Genomic DNA, 19,696 nt, shown 5'->3' with positions numbered 1-19,696 from the left:
AACTGGCATTAAACAAAGCATGTGTGTCCATGTATGCTGATGATTCAACCATATATGCATCAGCAACCACAGCTGATGAAGTCACTGAAACCCTTAACAAAGAGTTGCAGTCTGTTTTGGAATGGGTGGCCAGTAATAAACTGGTCCTGAACATCTCTAAAACTAAGAGCATTGTATTTGGTAAAAATCATTCCCTGAGCTCTAGACTTCAGCTGAATATGGTAATGAATGGTGTGGCTGTTGAAGAAGTTGAAGGGACTAAATTACTTGGTGTTACCTTAGATTCTAAACTGTCATGGTGTCACGTTCCTGACCTGTTTTTCTTTTGTTTTTGTATTTGTTTAGTATGGTCAGGGCGTGAGTTGGGGTGGGCATTCTAGGTTATGTGTTTCTATGTTGGGTTCTTTTCTATTAGCCTTATATGGTTCTAAATCAGGGACAGGTGTTTGACGTTTCCTCTGATTGAGAACCATATTAAGGTAGGCTGTTCTCATTGTTTGTTTGTGGGTGATTGTTCCTGTGTCTGTGTATSTCGCACCACACGGGACTGTTTCGTTTTCGTTCGTGTATGTGTTCGTTCCTGTTAGTGCGTTATGTTCTCTAGTTCAGGTTTGTTCACATCGTTTATTGTTTTGTAGTTATTCAAGTGTTCTTCGTGTTCGTCGTCTTGTTTAAATAAATTTCATCATGTATTCCACCTACGCTGCATTTTGGTCCGATCCTTCTCGCCTCTCCTCATCCAAGGAGGAGGAAGAAATAGACGAACGTTACAGAATCACCCACCAACCAAGGACCAAGCGGCGTGGGAAAAAGCAGCAGCAGCGATCGCAGGATTTCTGGACATGGGAGGAAATACTGGACGGTAAAGGTCCATGGGCACAACCTGGAGAATATCGCCGCCCTCGTGAAGAGCTGGAGGCAGCTAAAGCCGAGAGGCGGCGGTATGAGGAGGTAGCACGGGAAAACAGCGAGCAAAATCTGGACTACACTACGTGGGAGGAGATCGACAGGTGGGCGATCGACCCAGGAGAAAAGCCGGAGCCCGCCTGGGATTCTCTGGCGCCAGTGTGAGGAGGGATACCGGCGAATGGAGCAGCACGACGACGCGGGTAGGCGAAGCCTGTTAGTCAAGCCCAAAAATGTCTTGGGGGGGGGATAAAGGGTAGTGTGGCGAAGTCAGGTAGGAGACCTGCGCCAACTTCCCAATCTTTACCGTGGGAGAGCACGGGGCAGACACCGTGTTATGCGGTAGAGCACGGGGGCTCCTGTATGTGTGCATTAGCCCGGTGCGGGTTATTCCACCTCCCCGCACTGGCAGGGCTAGATTGAGTATTGAGCCAGGTGCCATGAAGCCGGCTCAACGTGTCTGGTCTCCAGTGCGTCTCCTCGGGCCGGCATACATTGGCACCAAGCCTTACGCATGGTGTCCCCGGTTCGCCTACACAAGCCCAGTGCGGAGGTTATTCCACCTCCTCGCACTGGTCGGGCTACGGGGAGCATACAACCAGGTAAGGTTGGGCAAGGCTCAGTGCTCAAGGGAGCCAGTACGCCTGCATGGTCCGGATTATCCGGCGCCACCTCCCCGCCCCAGCCCAGTACCACCAGTGCCTACACCACGCACCAAGGCTTCCTGTGCGTCTCCAGAGCCCTGTTCCTCCTCCACGCACTAGCCCTATGGTGCGTGTCTTCAAGCCCCGGTACCACCAGTTCCGGCACCACGCACCAAGCCTCCTGTGCGTCTTCCAGAGCCCTGTTCCTCCTCCACGCACTAGCCCTGTGGTGCGTGTCTCCAGCCCAGTACCTCCAGTTCCTACGGTACCACGCACCAAGCCTCCTGTGCGCCCCAGAGTCCTGTGCGTCCTTGTTGCTGCTCCCCGCACTAGCCTTAAGGTGCGTGACCTTTAGGCCAGGTACCTCCAGTTCCGGTACCACGCACACAGGCCTACAGTGCGCCTCCAGCCGGGCCAGAGTCTGCCGTCTGCCCAGCGGCGCCTGAACTGCCCGTCTGCCCAACGCCATCTGAGCTGTCCGTCTGTCCTGAGCCTTCAAAAGCCGCCCGTCTGTCCTGAGCCTTCAAAGCCGCCCGTCTGTCCTAGAGCCTTCAAAAAGCCGCCCGTCTGTCCTTGAGCCTTCAGAGCCGGTCCGCCAGACAGGAGCCGCTAGAGCCGTCCGCCAGACAGGAGCCGCTAGAACCTTCCGCCAGGACAGGAAGCCGCCCAGAGCCTTCCGCCAGCCTTGAGCAGCCAGAGCCGCCCAGCCAGCCATGAGCAGCCAGAGCCAGAGCCGGCCAGCCAGCCATGAGCAGCCAGAGCCGCCAGCCAGCCATGAAGCAGCCAGAGCCGCCAAGCCAAGCCATGAGCAGCCAGAGCCGCCAGCCAGCCATGAGCAGCCAGAGCCGGGCCGGCCAGCCAGCCATGAGCAGCCAGAGCCGCCAGCCAGCCCATGAGCAGCCAGATCATCCGAGGAGGAGGATGAGACAATTAGACAAGCTGTTAGGCCAGAGAATTATCGCTCGCCCATCGTGCACACTGAAGCTGTGGAGGCAGTCTAAACGCCGAGAGGTTCGCGGTTATGAGGTGGTAGCACGGAAACAGGAGCAAAAATCATGGACTACACTACTACGTGGAGATTGATCGACATACGTGGCTTCGCGATATCGACCAGGAGAATAGCCGAGTCCCGCCCTGGGAATCTTTCTGGCGCAGTGTGAGGAGGTATTACCGGTCGAATGGTAGGCAGCACGACGACGCTGGTAGGAAGCCTGTTATGTCATACCCAAAAAATTTGCCGCTCGCCAGAGCGCAGCCAGCCATTGAGCAGCCAGTACCGCCAGCCAGCCATGAGCAGCCAGATCATCCGAGGAGGAGGAAGAAATAGACGAACGTTACACATGGTCAAAACGTTTAGATTCAATGGTTGTAAAGATGGGGAGAGGTCTGTCCGTAATAAAGAGATGCTCTGCTTTTTTGACACCACACTCCACAATGCAAGTCCTGCAGGCTCTAGTTTTATGTTATCTTGATTWTTGTCCAGTCCTATCGTCAAGTGCTGCAAAGAAAGACCTAGTTAGGCTGCATCTGGCCCAGAATAGAGTGACACGTCTTGTTTTCATTGTATTCAAAGGGCTAATATTAATACTAAGCATGCCAGTCTCTCTTGGCTGAGAGTTGAGGAAAAACTGACTGCCTCACTTCTTGTTTTTATAAGAAACATTAACGTATTGTAAATTCCAAATTGTTTGCATAGTCAACTTACACACAGCCCTGACCCACACATTTACCCCACCAGACATGCCACCAGGGGTCTTTTCACAGTTCCCAGGTCCAGAACAAATTCAAGGAAACCTATAGTATTATACAGAGCCATGAGTGCATGGAACTGCCTTCCATCTTATAATGCGCAAGTGAACAACAAACCTGGTTTCAAAAAACAAATAAAGGTACACCTCACAGCACAACGCCTCTCCCCCATGTGACCTACTTGTTGTGTGCATGTACTGACATGTACGTGTAACTGATAGATACAAACACTATCTGTGTTTGTTAATGTTAATGTTAATGTTTTTAAATGTATGTCAATTGTAGTCTTTTTTGTCTGTAATGTGTTTTTCGTTATGTCGGACCCCAGTAAGACTAGCTGCCGCCATTGGCGTCAGCTAATGGGGATCCTTATAAATCAAATAAAAAATATGTGTATATCATGTCTTGTTAAAAAGTTTCCATTAGCAGAAGCTACTTAACTCAAGCAGTCTAATTTAATAACTCAACATTATTGGTGAACAGCTTCAACGTTACASTGAATTCTCTGCTTGCTTTACTGTAAAATGCTTTCCATTTTCATGCTGTATATCACACTGCATTGGTGTTATTATATCTTGCATGACATTGATATTCATATGCAATGTTTTGAAGGTAGTTATATTTATTAAAGTCTATATTGAATTCAATTCATTTACAGATTGAAACACAGTAGTTGGATCTAGGGATATTATCAGTGATTAGTAGCTGGTGGGGCCCTCTGTTTATTGGTACACATTTTCTGTCAGAATCATCAATCAAGTGGTGCCACTCCACCCAGAGGCTAACCACAATGGCACCAAACCAAGAACGTCAGAGTAGAAAGACAGCTTTAAAAAGTGCAGTCATGAAACACCAAAGCCTGCTATTGTAAATCACAATAGCTCAGCTTTAACCCCAAAAGAACTTGAGAAATTACAAAGCATTTATGGGATGATAAATTAACACATAAATAACTTTGACATGTTGAGTACAAACAATGCACACACAAGGGATACATGTTTGGAAATTCAATGGATACTGAAGAATTATTGCATTCAATGGCTCTTGAGGGGATCCCAGTGTCTGTTTTGGAATGACAAAAAAAAACTTTACTAAACACACAAAAAAGATCATCTTCAAACATCCAAATGATGTACCCGTCCAGGTTATTCTGTCCTTCAGACTAGAAGGAGTACAAATCTGATGAAATGAATGACTTGAATAAGACACACGTTGACATTTACCCCCCAAGTAGGTAATTATGTCAAAGCCAGTGCACAGTAGCATTCGATTGAAAAGTTGTTACAACAGGAAGAGCATAACTTAAATTTGATTTACGGCTGTCACCTTCAGGCAGAACAAATGTTCACCCTTTTAAGAAAGCACGTGGGGGAGTGTCAATGGCTTGCTACAAGATATTGACAGATCTAGCATTCCTTTACTTTCACCAAACTGAAATCTGCTTGTTTATTGATAGACCCTAAGGTCACAAGCAGATCTGACAGAGTGGAATTCATTTGAATATGATTTTCTTGCAGAAAGTATAAAGTAACATTGTACACAAAACGGAAGGAAATTTGATATTTTTTTCCCAAAGGTGCATCACTCCAGAATATACAGTAGCCCTTTCTCATGTTATTAAAATAAATAAGGCACATCACAGGCCTGTGTTGTTTGCCCTATATATATTAAACTGGGTTCCAGTGAGCGTAGATGAAGATCAGGAAGTGACTTTCATAAAGGGTCAAGCCTGCTACAGTACAGTAGATAAGAGGCTACCTACCTACACTTTAGAGCTCTTGCTCGTGTAATAAAGCTGAGCCCGAGTGCCTCATAGAAATCCAGTATATTGTTTCTGTGTCTGTATTGGTGCCTTTCTCAAAATACTGTGTCAGTATTCTATCCATACTTCTCCCACCTGCACCATTTTAAATTTTCCCTCTGAGGTCCCATTTAGTGTGCCACAAGGTCTCCAGCATGGCAGTTTCTCCCCATGGGGTCACCTCTCTCATGGACTGGCCCTCAGGGACACAAATGTCAATTTGTTAATATGACACTTTCATAGCTGTCACACGGTCAGGCGGATGGTCTGTGTGTTTTGTTCTTTTCACCCTGGCTGACCAAGTACACGCTCTGCCTCATTGATTTGCTGAATTCTGGACAATGACAGATTTTACAGGGGTTGGCTGCTTTAATTAACGTGATTAATCTTATCCAGCGTCGTTTAACCTTGTGCTTATCTCGTTTGCACTTCTAACCCTTTGTTAGCTATTTCTGTTACAGATTATACAATCTATTGCAGTGCTGAAATACAGTATTAGTGAAAGATGTGATGCTGTTCAAATTCACCTCAAGTTTGGTGTTATAATATAAACCGCATTCTATCAAAACTTCCACAGGGTAATTGCTATGAAAAGTCTGTTAGTCTGCCCATTGCAATCTCAGCAGGTGAATGTTGGATATAGGACCAGTCAATAAAACCAATACAATCTAATGTTCCTTATCATAGGTGCAGTTGCAAACAAACAAACACTTGGACAAATCTTCTAGCAATTACCTGTCTTGTGCACTATGACCTCTAGGATGTTGTATTCGATGTATGCTCTTATTAGGATGTACTGTATATTCGACTTTTCCTTTTAACGTGGAGGTCTTTGTTGAAATCGCTGATAACTTTCCTTGGGTTAGACAGACATAGCTGCAAGAATTTCTAAAGGCTGTTTCCGCAGACCTATGTTTACCTGACACATGGATTGACAGCAGAGTGATTGGAAATATCCACCATTCACAGGCGTGAGCTCCTGAGTGCCAGGAAAGTGCTTTTGTAGTCTGCCTGTAATGGGCCAAGTTTGAATTGAAGGTTGAGAGAAATGGCCCCACTCTGGTCACACTCTGTGAGGAACTGACATACCGCAAATAATGGAGAAGAGGTGAGGGCCTTGCATCATAGACATAGAGGAAAGACAGTACAACAGAATTATATTCCATTTCAATTAAATCTTGCTAATATAGCATTCTATGTACAAGCTACACTGAACAAAGATATAAACGCAACATGTAATAGGTTGGTCCCATGTTTCATGAGCTAAAATGAAAGATCCCAGAAATGCTCCATATACACAAAAAGCTTATTTCTCTCAAATTCTGTGCACATATTTGTTTACATCCCTGTTAGTATTTCCGCTTTGCCAAGATAATCCATCCACCTGATAGGTGTGGCATATCAAGAAGCTGATTAAACAGCCTGATCATTACACAGGTGCACCTTGTGCTGGGGACAATAAAAGGCCTCTCTAAAATTTGCAGTTTTGTCACACAATGCCACAGATGTCTCAGGTTTTGAGGGAGCGTGCAATTGGCATGTTTACTGCAGGAATGTCCACCAGAGCTGTTGCCAGAGAATTGATTGTTAATTTCTTTACCATAAGCTGCCTCCAACATCGTTTTAGAGAATTTGGCAGTACGTCCAACCGGCCTCACAACCACAGACCACGTGTCACCACAAAAGCCCAGGACCTCCACATCTGGCTTCTTCACCTGCGGGATCGTCTGTGACCAGCCACCCGGACAGCTGATGAAACTGAATAGTATTTCTGTCTGTAATAAAGCCCTTTTCTGGGGAAAAACTCATGCTGATTGGCTGGGCCTAGCTCCTCAGTGGGTGGGTCTGGCTCCCAAGTGAGTGGGTCTATGCCCTCCCAGGCCCAACCTGCCCAGTCATGTGAAATCCATAGATTAGAGCCTAATTTATTTATTTCAATTGACTGATTTCCTTATATGCACTGTAACTCACTAAAATCGTTATTGTGGCATGTGGCGTTTATATTTTTGTTCTGTATTGTTAACGAGAAAATTTGATACAGGTTATATAACTCATACAGGATAGCACTATCAATTAACTGGACATCTATAGTTTATCTATTGTACCCTTGCCTAATGCCTACCAGTCTTTTTCAAGGACCTCTGTGCTAACTTCAATGATAGAAAAAAAGCAGAAATTACCTTTCCTTAGGAATGATGGCAAGTATGGTAAAATGTATCTTTGGTGCATGAGAATTCCAAAATCAACATTCAATATGAAAATAAAATACCACAGCCATATACCATTATATAATTTTAAAATGTATTCATTAGAGAAAGAAAAATATAAAATGTACATAGAGTATAATAGTGTAAAATTATGTTTGTTTACTTTTGGTGCTCCTTTGAACATAATCGCAACCACTGTCATACTGTCCAACCATAAATGATGAACAATTGACATATACAATATATACAATACCAGTCAAAAGTTTGGACACACCTACTCATTCAAGGGTTTTTCTTTATTTTTACTATTTTCTACATTGTAGAATAATAGCGAAGACATCAAAACTATGAAATAACACATATGGAATCATGTAGTAACCAAAAAAGCATTAAACAAATAAAAACATTTTATATTTGAGATTCTTCAAAGTAGCCACCCTTTGCCTTGATGACAGCTTTGCACACGCTTAGCATTCTCTCAACCAGCTTAATGAGGTAGTCACCTGGAATCCATTTCAATTAACAAGTGTGCCTTGTTAGAAGTACATTTGCGGAATTTCTTTCATTCTTAATGCGTTTGAGCCAATCAGTTGTGTTGTGACAAGGTAGGGGTGGTATACAGAAGATAGCCCTATTTGGTAAAATACCAAGTTTATATTATGGCAAGAACAGCTCAAATAAGCAAATAAAAAYGACAGTCCATCATTACTTTAAGACATGAAGGTCAGTCAATCCAGGAAACTTCAAGAACTTTTCTTCAAGTGAAGTCGCAAAAATCATCAACCGCTATGATGGAACTGGCGCTCATGAGGACCGCCACAGGAAAGGTCCTCTGCTGCAGAGAAAGAAAACACCAGTAAATGACACCAATAAGAAGAGACTTGCTTGGGCCAAGAAACACGAGTAATGGACATTAACCAGTGGAAATCTGTCCTTTGGTCTGATGAGTCTAAATTTGAGATTTTTGGTTCCAACCGTTGTGTCTTTGTGAGACGTAGAGTAGGTGAACAGATTATCTCTGCATGTGTGGTTCTCACCGTGAAGCAAGGTGGAGGAGGTGTGATGGTGTTTTGCTGGTGACACTGTGTGATTTATTTACAATTCAAGGTACACTTAACCAGCATGGCTACCACAGCATTCTGCAGCAACATGCTATCCCATCTGTTTACACTTAGCGGGAYTATCATTTGTTTTTCAACAGGAGAATGACCCAAAACACACCTCCAGGCTGTGTAAGGGCTATTTGACCAAGGAGAGTGATGATGTGCTGCATCAGATGACCTGGCCTCCACAATCACCCAACCTCCATCCAAATGAGATGATTTGGGATGAGTTGGACCGCAGGGTGGAGGAAAAGCAGTCAACAGCATATGTGGGAACTCCTTCAAGAGTGTTGGAAGAGAACTCCAGGTGAAACTGGTTGAGAGAATGCCAAGCGTGTGCAAAGCTACTTTGAAGAATCTCACATTTAAAATATTTTGGTTACTACATGATTCCATGTGTTATTTCATAGTTTTGATGTATTCACTATTATTCTACAATGTAGAAAATATTACAAATAAAGAAAAACCCTTGAATAAGTAGCTGTGTCCAAATGTTTGTACAATCTATTTTATTCAGCTGCCACCACAAGGGAAGTATCTAGCTACAAATGCAGCCATCACATCTTATCCTGAAAAAGGAAGGGTCGACCTGCCTCTGAAATCGCCGGGCAATGACAGATTAATGGGCTAATAGTTAGACTTTAGCCTGTTTTAATGATCTACTTTAGCGCAGTATAAGTTATCTTAATTGAAGTTAAGTGAAAGCAATTGAGAATATGTTTAAAATCCACTGTGGCTGCAGAAGGCTTCAATACATGAACGATTAACAATGGCCATCATCATAAATCCTGGCACCATTATTATCCTTGTTGAAAGAATAATACACAGGAAAGGAATTCGTCAGAAAATGACTGACATGGACACTGGTGAATGATAATACAGAGAATAAAAGACGATAGCCAATTGGGTTTAAGAAGAACGGCGGGATTTCCTGTACGTGACTCTTGCAGGCCCCACCCTTTGTGTTTCCCGCACCGTCAATCAAAATAGAAAAAAATTGACTAGAATCACCGTTTTCAGCTGCCTTCGATTAATGTAATCATGTTTGGCGTGTGATAATACCGAGATTCTGCGAATTTAAATAATTCACGCAATGACTGGTATGTAATATTCAATCTAACATCGGTATGTCTGTGCACCCTTTAGCTAAGCTAATGTTAGCTAACTTACTGGCTAATCTTTTTCAACAGTTTAGCCAACAGTAAACATTAGCCTGCATGCTAGCAACAACAATTATCACATAGCTATGTATGATTCGTAGCTAAATGGCTTCAGTTTGATCATCAACTCCACACCGCAAATGTAACGGAGGTCAGTCCAGCTTGAAGTGTATAACGTTAGTGGAATAACTACAAACCAATGTGCTGCCCTTTTCCGTGTGGAGATTGAACTTAACTCTAGTTTGTTTTGCTCCGATTCCTTCTTTCTGTGCCATGTAGCCCCAGAACAGCCAGTGAAACAAGAGGAAATGGCTGCCTTGGACAGCTGTCAACGCGAATTTCTGCAGCAAGACGGTAGCACAGGAGATCAGGTACTGTTTAGAAATTGTTCTCGGTCAGGGATTCAGTAAGTGCGTGGTGCTTTGTGAAGTTCACACGTTTTAAAATTTGTAGTAAAAGTCGAACTTCCTGTGTGGCTCCGGACTAACGGCCACCCACTTTCTTCGTTTTAAACCCGCCCATTGTGGGTAGGACACTCAGCCATCACCGCTCGCTCTGCTGGCAGCTACCTGCAGCAAGATCGGGTCGCCATCGTCAGAGAGGGATAACGGTGCTGCCGCTGTAGTGGTAAGTCACCACCTCTGGCTCTGCTAGAATGTATGTAATCGACCCAAAAAGGAATCTATATTTTGTAATAGAACGCGAGTGGTGTCGGCAGAGCTCTAGTTCAGCCTAGTGTGCTGTTGTGAATGAGATATTCCCAAAAGGTACTCATGCAGTGTGCTCATATTTTGATCACACACTAGAAATTAGGGTTCTCATGCACCTTCTCTAGACAAACATGGAATCTGGTCAAGAAACGCCTCTAAATCAATCTTCACATTTGTTGCTAAATCGTGTGAACAAGCAGCACCAAACTCATAACGTTTGTGATTTTTATGCATTCAGTGTATAAATTATATATTTGACATTTTATTGAATAATAGCACTTGATGCCATGTCTTTTCCAACTGGCTAGATTTCTGAATACAATAACTATTTGGCTTGCAGTCAATATTTCACTGCTATGTCTAACATTAGCATTACATAATTAATCACAACATTGCAATCTGCATCTTGATGATGCATCTTCTAGGCAAATTAATTGTTTTATTCACCAAAACAATATTTTTTTTCATCCACAGACTACAAACCTAACATCCATCCAGTTAACAGGGAACCCAGATAGATGGGAGGTTTTGACCCCCACAACCACAGTGAACGAGGAACCTGGCGCGGTCCATATCCAGACTCAACGAATTATGACATCAAACGGACAGTATGTTCTTCCTCTCCAGAACCTTCAGAGCCAACCGATTTTTGTGACATCAGGAAGTGACGCCTCCGCCAACGCAGTGCCTAACATTCAGTACATTCAGACAGCTGATGGACAGCAACTAAGCTTCTCCACCTCCTGTGTGGAGGGGGGCACTCTGAGCCAAGATGCCACAGGGCAGATCCAGATCTTGCCTGACGGAACTCAAACTATAAGTGTGACAGGGGCTGGAGACATCCTTACTAACAACCAAAACCTCATATCACAGACTGGTCATGTCCAGCAGATCCAGGGTGTTTCTATCGGCAGCTCCACCTTTAACAACCAGGGACAGGTTGTCACTAATGTGCCTATGGGGTTGCCAGGGAACATCACCTTTGTCCCCATTAACAGTGTGGACTTGGACTCCCTGGGCCTCTCTGGTGCTCAGACTATAGCAACAGGGGTCACTTCTGATGGCCAGCTAATCATGACCAGTCAGCCTGTAGACAGTTCTGAGAGTTTGGAGAAGACAGCTGACCAGCTCTCGCAAACTCTATCTGTAAATGACTCGAATGCTAACTCAGAAATGTATCTACCAACATCCTCGGCCCAGCTGCCTGAGACCATAGATGAGTCGGGTGTTCTGACCCAAGCCACAGAGCAGACCGATCCCTCTGGTCTCCAGGAGGGYTACGTTCATCAGAACCAAGTTCAGAACATCCAGGTCTCCACAGGCCAGTCCATCATCCAGCTGCAACAAATGCCGGTCCAGACCAGCGATGGTCAGGTGCTGCAGGCAGGAGGGGGGCAGAACGTGCAGCTCTTCAACCCAGGGACCTTCATCATCCAGGCCCAGACCGTCACTCCCTCAGGCCAGATCCAGTGGCAGACCTTTCAGGTGCAGGGGGTCCAGAACCTGCAGAACATCCAGCTGCCGACCAACCCAGCCCAGCAGATCACCTTGGCCCCATTGCAGGCCCTGTCTCTGGGCCAGGGATTAGCGCAACAGATCCCCAACCTGCAGACTGTGACAGTTAACTCTTTGGCCCAGACAGGCATTCATTTCCAACAGGCAGAGGATACCAACAGCACTGGAGGTACAGTCTCCTCCTCCATCATCAATAAGACATGCTCACCATGATAGTGTAGAACACTGTTGGTTGTATGTAGGACACCATGGGGTTCTGAAAAAAAAGCTAATCCGCAGGAAGCACTATTTACAGTATCGAGTCACCTGACRGGAGCCTCCTGAGGCAACAGGCATTATTTACGCCGGTGAAGATTATGTCGTCACATTGTTTTTTTTGTAGGAAAATTATTTTCAAACTTGTAAACGTACACACATTTACCAATAGAACACTAAACTTAGCAGGTCTTTAAACAATTGTCTGACCATGTAATTAAGATTATTTTATAGATCTGTGAGATATGCAAGCATATTATTAATTATTTGAAGATTTAAAGGGAGTGTAAATTATCAAATGGTTTTGTCAAGCTATCCATCCACACATTGTCAAGTTTGAACAGGGGTTTCGAATTTGTTCATAGCCAAACTGTCACAATCTTTTTAAAAGCATTTAGCAGAGAAGCACTTTTCACAGTAGCTTTTGCAGGCCATTTAGCATGCAATTGTTAATGCTTGTGTTCATATGGATGTKTGGATTGATTGGTCTCCCTCCAGATATCCAGATAAAGGAGGAGCCGGACTCAGAGAACTGGCAGCTGGGTAGTGACTCCACTCTGAACACCAGTGACCTGTCCCACCTGCGGGTCAGGCTAGTGGACGAGGAGGACCAGCTCGACGAGGGGGGCAAGAGGCTACGAAGGGTGGCCTGCACCTGCCCCAACTGCAAAGAGGCTGGGGGGAGGTGAGTGAGTTCATACTGTGTACGCTGTTTATATCGTCTACGATTAGAGTGCTCAACAGCTTATAGAGCTCAGAAATCATTGGATGGAATCTTTCCTATACTAATGATGTTTCAATTACTGGTATAAGGGTATGAATGGGAAAGATAAATATGTTTTCATACATTTTCTATTACCTAAATTAGCCCCCTCAATCTAACACAGTCCTACTGTAACAAAATTCCTTTCTCAAAATCATCTTATGTCTTCCATTAGCCCCCTGAAAGTCTTGACTGTTGACTGGTCACCAGCATTGGCGCGCAAGGGCCAAAAAAAACAGCGCAAGTTCAGGTCTATTTGGCTATAAGTACAGTATATRAATGTGTTTCTTTGATATATGAGTGTGTTTGTATGTGTTCTCTCAGAGGATCCAACATGGGCAAGAAGAAGCAGCACATCTGTCACATTCCGGGCTGTGGGAAGGTGTACGGGAAGACATCCCACCTGCGAGCACACCTGCGYTGGCACTCAGGGGAGCGGCCCTTCGTCTGCAGCTGGATGTACTGTGGGAAGAGGTTCACGCGCAGCGACGAACTGCAGAGACACAGGAGAACACACACAGGTGCACTCTCACTCACGTCAACATTTGCATTACATTTTTCACTTGAAAACCTGAAATATATAATTTAGTACAGTAGCATTAGTCCTGTAATACAGATTACATAATGAGTTCATAGAAGTGATAGACATTGAACAAAAATATAAATGTAAACATACAACAATTTCAAAGATTTTACTGAGTTACAGTTCATATAAGGAAATCCATCAATTTAAATAAATAAATTAGGCCCTAATCTATAGATTTCACATGAATGGGAATACAGATATGCATCTGTTGGTCACAGATACCGTAAAAACAATTGTGTACACATCCTTGCAACATGGGGCCGTGCATTATCATGCTGAAACATGAGGTGATGGCGGCGGATGAATGGCATGACAATGGGCCTCAGGATCTCATCACGGTGTCTGTGGATTCAAATTGCCATTGATAAAATGCAATTGTGTTCGTTGTCCATAGCTTATGCCTGCCCATATCATAACCCCACTGCCACCTTGGGGCACTATGTTCACAACGCTGACATCAGCAAACCGCTCGCCCACAACGACATACACGCTGTCTGCCCGGTACAGTTGAAACCGGGATTCATCCGTGAAGAGCACACTTCTCTAACGTGCCAGTGGCCATCGAAGGTGAGCGTTTGCTCATTGAAGTAATTTACGACGTCGAACTGCATTCAGGTCAAGACCCTGGTGAGGACAACTAGCACAAAGATGAGCTTCCCTAGACGGTTTCTGACAGTTTGTGCAGAAATTCTTTGATTGCAAACTCAGTTTCAACAGCTGTCCGAGTGGCTGGTCTCAGACCATCCCGCAGGTGAAGAAGCCGGATGTGGAGGTCCTGGGCTGACGTGGTTACACGTGGTCTGCGGTTGTGAGGCCGGTTGGACGTATTGCCAAATTCTCTAAAACGGCGTTGAAGGTGGCTTAAGGTAGAGAAATTAACATTCAATTCTCTGGCAACAGCTCTGGTGGACATTTCTGCAGTAAGCATGCCAATTGCACGCTCCCCCAACTTGAGACTAGAGGTCGACCGATTATGATTTTTCAACGCCGATGGCGATTTATTGGAGGACCAAATAAGCCGATGCCCCGATTAAAAAAAAAAAAATAAGATATATATATATATATATTTTTTTTTTGTAATAATGACAATTACAACAATACTGAATGAACACATATTTTAACTTAATATAATACATCAATAAAATCAATTTAGCCTCAAATAAATAATGAAACCTGTTCAATTTGGTTTAAATAATGCAAAACAAAGTGTTGGAGAAGAAAGTAAAAGTGCAATATGTTCCATGTAAAAAAGCTAACGTTTAAGTTCCTTGCTCAGAACATGAGAACATATGAAAGCTGGTGGTTCCTTTTAACATGAGTCTTCAATATTCCCAGGTAAGAAGTTTTAGGTTGTAGTTATTATAGGACTATTTCTCTCTATACCATTTGTATTTCATATACCTTTGACTATTGGATTTTCTTATAGGCACTTTAGTATTGCCAGTGTAACAGTTTAGCTTCCGTCCCTCTCCTCGCCCCTACCTGGGCTCAAACCAGGAACACATCGACAACAGCCACCCTCGAAGCATCATTACCCATCGCTCCACAAAAGCCGCGGCCCTTGCAGAGCAAGGGGAACAACTTCTCCAAGTCTGAGAGCGAGTGACGTCACCGATTGAAACGCTATTAGCGCGCACCCTGCTAACTAGCTAGCCATTTCACATCGGTTACACCAGCCTAATCTCGGGAGTTGATAGGTTTGAAGTCATAAACAGCTCAATGCTTGAAGCATTGCGAAGAGCTGCTGGCAAAATGCACGAAAGTGCTGTTTGAATGAATGCGTACGAGCCTGCTGTTGCCTACCATCGCTCAGTCAGACTGCTCTATCAAATCATAGACTTAATTATAACATAATAACACACAGAAATACGAGCCTTTGGTCATTAATATGCTCGAATCCGGAAACTATCATTTCGAAAACAAAACGTTTATTCTTTCAGTGAAATACGGAACGTTCTGTATTTTATCTAACGGGTGGCATCCCTAAGTTTAAATATTGCTGTTACATTGTACAACCTTCAATGTTATGTCATAATTATGTACAATTCTGGCAAATTAATTACGGTCTTTGTTAGGAATAAATGGACTTCACACAGTTCGCAACGAGCCAGGCGGCCCATACTGCTGCATATTCCCTGACTGCTTGCACGGAACACAAGAGAAGTGACACAATTTCCCTAATTATAAGAAATTCATGTTAGCAGGCAATATTAACTAAATATGCAGGTTTAAAAATATATACTTGTGTATTGATTTTAAAGAAAGGCATTGATGTTTATGGTTAGGTTTGGTGCAACGACAGTGCTAAATCATCATCCGTTTGGCGAAGTAGGCTGTGATTCGATGAGAAATTAACAGGCACCGCATCGATTATATGCAACGCAGGACACGCTAGATAAACTAGTAATATCATCAACCATGTGTAGTTAACTAGTGAATATGTGAAGATTGATWGTTTTTTTTATAAGTTTAATGCTAGCTAGCAACTTACCTTGGCTTCTTGCTGCCCTCGCTTAACAGGTAGTCAGCCTGCCACGCAAGCTCCTCGTGGAGTGCAATATTAGGCAGGTGGTTAGAGCGTTGGACTAGTAACCGGAAGGTTGCAAAAACGAATCCCCGAGCTGACAAGGTAAAAATCTGTCATTCTGCCCCTGAACAAGGCAGTTAACCCACCGTTCATAGGCCGTCATTGAAAATAAGAATGTTTTCTTAACTGACTTGCCTAGTTAAATAAAGGTGTAAAAAAATTAATACAAAAAAAAACGGTCAAATCGGTGTACAAAAATACCGATTTCCGATTGTTCTGAAAACTTGAAAATCGGCCCTAATTAATCGGCTATTCCGATTAATCGGAAGACCTCTACTTGAGACCTCTGTGGCATTGTGTTGTGTGACACAACTGCACATTTTAATGGCCTTTTATTGTCCCCCGCACAAGGTGCACCAGTGTAATGATCATGCTGTTTAATCAGCTTCTTGATATGCCACRCCAGCCAGGTGGATGGATTATCTTGGCAAAGGGGAAAGGCTCACTAACAGGGATGTAAACAAATTTGTGCACCAAATTTGAGCGAAATAAGTTTTTTGTTCGTATGGGAAAATGTTGGGATCTTTTATTTCAGATCATGAAACATGGGACCAACCCTTTACATGTTGTGTTTATATTTTGGTCTCTCTGTGACAGGGGAGAAGAAGTTTGTTTGCCCGGAGTGTTCCAAGCGCTTTATGCGGAGCGACCACCTGGCCAAGCACATTAAAACTCACCTGAACAAGAAAGGAGTCATGAACTCTGTGAGCAGCGCGGTGGTGGCCTCCATGGAGTCTGCGGGTTCGTCAGACAGCATCATCACGGCTGGCGGCACTACCCTCATCCTCACCAACATCCAGCAGGGCTCCAGTAACGCCCAGGACATTCTGGCCAATGCTGAGATCCCCCTGCAGCTAGTCACCGTAGCAGCCGGGGAAGTCTTGGAGATGGCCGAGTCACAGTGATACTCATTAACTCTTCATGAACTTCTTTATCACTAATGTTCCCTGCTTGTTTTTTTGTTTGTTTTTATATATATATATACATACATGAATATATATTATATTTTTAAGAAGAATGATAGCATTAAATGTGGTTCCAATACATACCCACTAAAATGCCTTATTTTGTATCATACTGTGGAGTTGAAAAGGTGGAACGGCGTGTGGTTTTTAAGATACTATCAATTGCTTAAAGGTTTGAGTTAAATGTGTATAAAAAATATTGGTACAGAAATGAAGTGATTGGATATTAGGTCTGTCAGATTCCTTTAAGCAAAACAGTTAACATTGAGTGTGACTCCAGTTATTTTCCTGAGGTAAGTTCTTGCTTACGTACAGATGTGTCTTCATGTAAATGTTGTAATGTAATTTAACTTTTTTTTTGTTGTATGCAGTTCTTACTTTTTTTTTGTACTTCTTKATTTGTTATTTKTGCTTGCCTAYRACTCAGCAAGSMCCSCCMCCCCCCCCCCCCCGCTCAGTTGCATCCTGAATAATATTGCAGGTGGCAAAAAGAAAACATTTATTTAAAATGCTGTATAATTCCTATTCAACAACTACAATTGATCTAATGATGTAATATGCATTTCTTGCAAATCAAGTATTTTGAGTGTTACAGCTCTTTTATATTAGGCTTTGCATAGTAAACTGGTTTTGTGCTATCTCAAGGTCCAACATCTTTAAAAGGTTTTTAAAATGTGTATAGTGTAATATTCATGTGTTCCTTTTGTAAAAAAAATATTTCTAAATGATTCTCAATTTAAAAAAGAAAAGATGAGTCATTTTCATGAGAGAAAAAAAGCCATGCTTAGGGGTTAAATTGCCAAATTTGACTAATCTCAGGGTGACTTGGTCATGCAGTGCTGTCAGGTTGCACGGTAGAACAATCCTCCGCTGTAGTCGCTAGGGCTGCTATGGGGTGTTGTGTAGAGATGTGTTATTCCATGGACCAAAAGCCAAGGTGAATTATACTGTCGCCATGTTACCTATGCTCTTTGAACTGTATATGTCAGTCTTTAAATGACAACAACSCCCCCCCCCCCCCCCTTACCTTTATGTAATAGTTAGGGAAAAAGATGCATTCTGTGTCCGCGCCTCAATCAATCAGTCCTCTTAAAACAGAAATGAAATGGTGTCACTGTATCGCAGTAGGTCAGTAATCTTTTAATAGCACTGTTCTCTTCACCTGCAGTTTGTTAATGATCTTTTTGTATAAAACTCTTCGTATACTGCCCATGAAACTGTGTTGGTTATGCTCTGTCAGTTTAATATACATGTCTCTGTCTTATCATTTCTTTTAATTGGAGTAGGTTTTGACTCCCTTTTCTGTAGTAATATATCTACGTATCTAGGTTTTTATTCAGATTATGAAATGTAAGGTTGAAGAAAGTGAATTGTGTGCATTGTGTCTGCTGCCGGGATTGTTTGTTGTGACGTTTTGGAATATATTTTCAACTCATAAGGCCCCCAGTGGCTTTAAGCCCACCGTCATATAATTGAAATGTACTATACCCTGTGTGGTCATTAACAAAACACTGTTATACCTCACAGATTCACATTTAGAAGTGAACATGACATTTTTACAATCTCAGAAAGTTTAAATCTGGATGTTTGTCATGTTATAAATCCTTGGTTCATTATGAACATTTTGTAACATTTGGTATTCATTTCACATATTTTAATTCCGTTTTGTTTTCAAAAAGCGCAAAACAATTGTACATGGTCCACTTTTTGTGCGCAGCATATTATTTCATACTAAAATGACTAAACATTACCTGCTAGTAAGTTGTCGTGTTATTATTCTACTATTATATTATAATAATATCTTATACTATGAAACGGCAATCTGATTGTTCAAAAATGCGTTCCAGTCGTGGTATTACAACTGCATCCAAGTGGCATAATCATATTGAAACAAGAAATTCAGTATTTGTGAAATAATGTTATTAGAGTAGTACCACAAGAGTCGGCAGTTATCATAGATTTTTCTGCACATTGTCATTGGACTTCTTAAAGTGTTGGCACCTCTCTCTGTTTGGCAGTCCAGTCCAGTAGATGTCACTGCAGCCAAAGGAGCAGGAAGGGAGACAAACTGACCTTCTGACCCTCCTAGACCCACCTGCAGTTTCACTCATCTAGCCACTGAAGCCAACAGGAGGTAGAAAATAGTTCATTTAATGTCCATGAATATGCYTTTCTGGGTATATGAATTCCTGTTTCATGACGAACATGATCTGTAGATGTCTTCAACTCTTTATAATAGTGTGATTCCTCACAAAACCCAGATACTGGAGTCTTGGGKAAGGCCAAAATGTAATAAATATGCCAACTTTTATTATTTCTCAGGCTTTTAGATACAAATGTCAAAATATGTCCAAAATCCTTTCTTCAAAGGACTATTCTATGGATTACATTTTGTGAAAATCCCCCAAATCATAGTATTTTCTTGTCTGGGTTTCGTGAGGAATCACGTATAATAGGTTAGATATATATGATGTATTTTTTGCCTACAAAATTATGAAAGTTTAAGAATATATGATTAAAATGCAAGTAATCCTTGCAGCACTCCTCTCAATCCTTGTCGCAAAGATGCGTTTGAAAGGTCCGTACAAATAAGACATGTTAACAATGCTTTATTGAATGCAATAGATATTTCCTGCAAGAACGCAGGCTATTGCCCGAACATCTGTGTTGTTCTCAATTTAGATTAGTGGTTTTAAGAGGCTCACTTTAATTTAACTCTCAAAGCAGAGTATGCATTGTTACAAT

The 19,696-nt window shown here is 42.8% G+C and overlaps 1 protein-coding gene and 1 long non-coding RNA gene across 4 annotated transcripts; one reads left to right on the top strand and one right to left on the bottom strand.

Annotated features, from left to right (window-relative positions):
- Nucleotides 1–7,584: 7,584 nt before the first annotated feature.
- Nucleotides 7,585–9,856, bottom strand: LOC139023751 (uncharacterized). The gene is made up of 2 exons (XR_011474909.1): nucleotides 9,768–9,856; nucleotides 7,585–8,142 (listed from the first exon to the last, which is right to left on the bottom strand). It is a non-coding gene; the product is annotated as an uncharacterized lncRNA (long non-coding RNA).
- Nucleotides 9,348–18,708, top strand: LOC111959680 (transcription factor Sp3). 3 transcript variants are annotated; one of them, XM_023981431.2, is made up of 7 exons: nucleotides 9,348–9,510; nucleotides 9,850–9,941; nucleotides 10,111–10,197; nucleotides 10,755–11,964; nucleotides 12,549–12,735; nucleotides 13,138–13,334; nucleotides 16,584–18,708. In XM_023981431.2, the coding sequence occupies exons 1-7, from the start codon at nucleotides 9,504–9,506 to the stop codon at nucleotides 16,889–16,891; spliced, it is 2,088 nt and encodes a 695-aa protein (XP_023837199.1). In that variant the 5' UTR covers nucleotides 9,348–9,503; the 3' UTR covers nucleotides 16,892–18,708. The 3 variants fall into 3 exon arrangements, with proteins under 3 accessions (XP_023837199.1, XP_023837198.1, XP_023837201.1); XM_023981430.2 differs by having other exon boundaries at nucleotides 10,102–10,197; XM_023981433.2 differs by lacking the exon at nucleotides 10,111–10,197.
- The last annotated feature ends 988 nt before the right edge of the window (nucleotides 18,709–19,696 follow it).

This window comes from Salvelinus sp. IW2-2015, linkage group LG36 (genome assembly GCF_002910315.2).
Source record: "Salvelinus sp. IW2-2015 linkage group LG36, ASM291031v2, whole genome shotgun sequence".
NCBI lineage: Eukaryota > Metazoa > Chordata > Actinopteri > Salmoniformes > Salmonidae > Salvelinus > Salvelinus sp. IW2-2015.
Note: the sequence above shows the minus strand (reverse complement) of the source record. Positions and strands in the feature narration are given on the sequence as shown.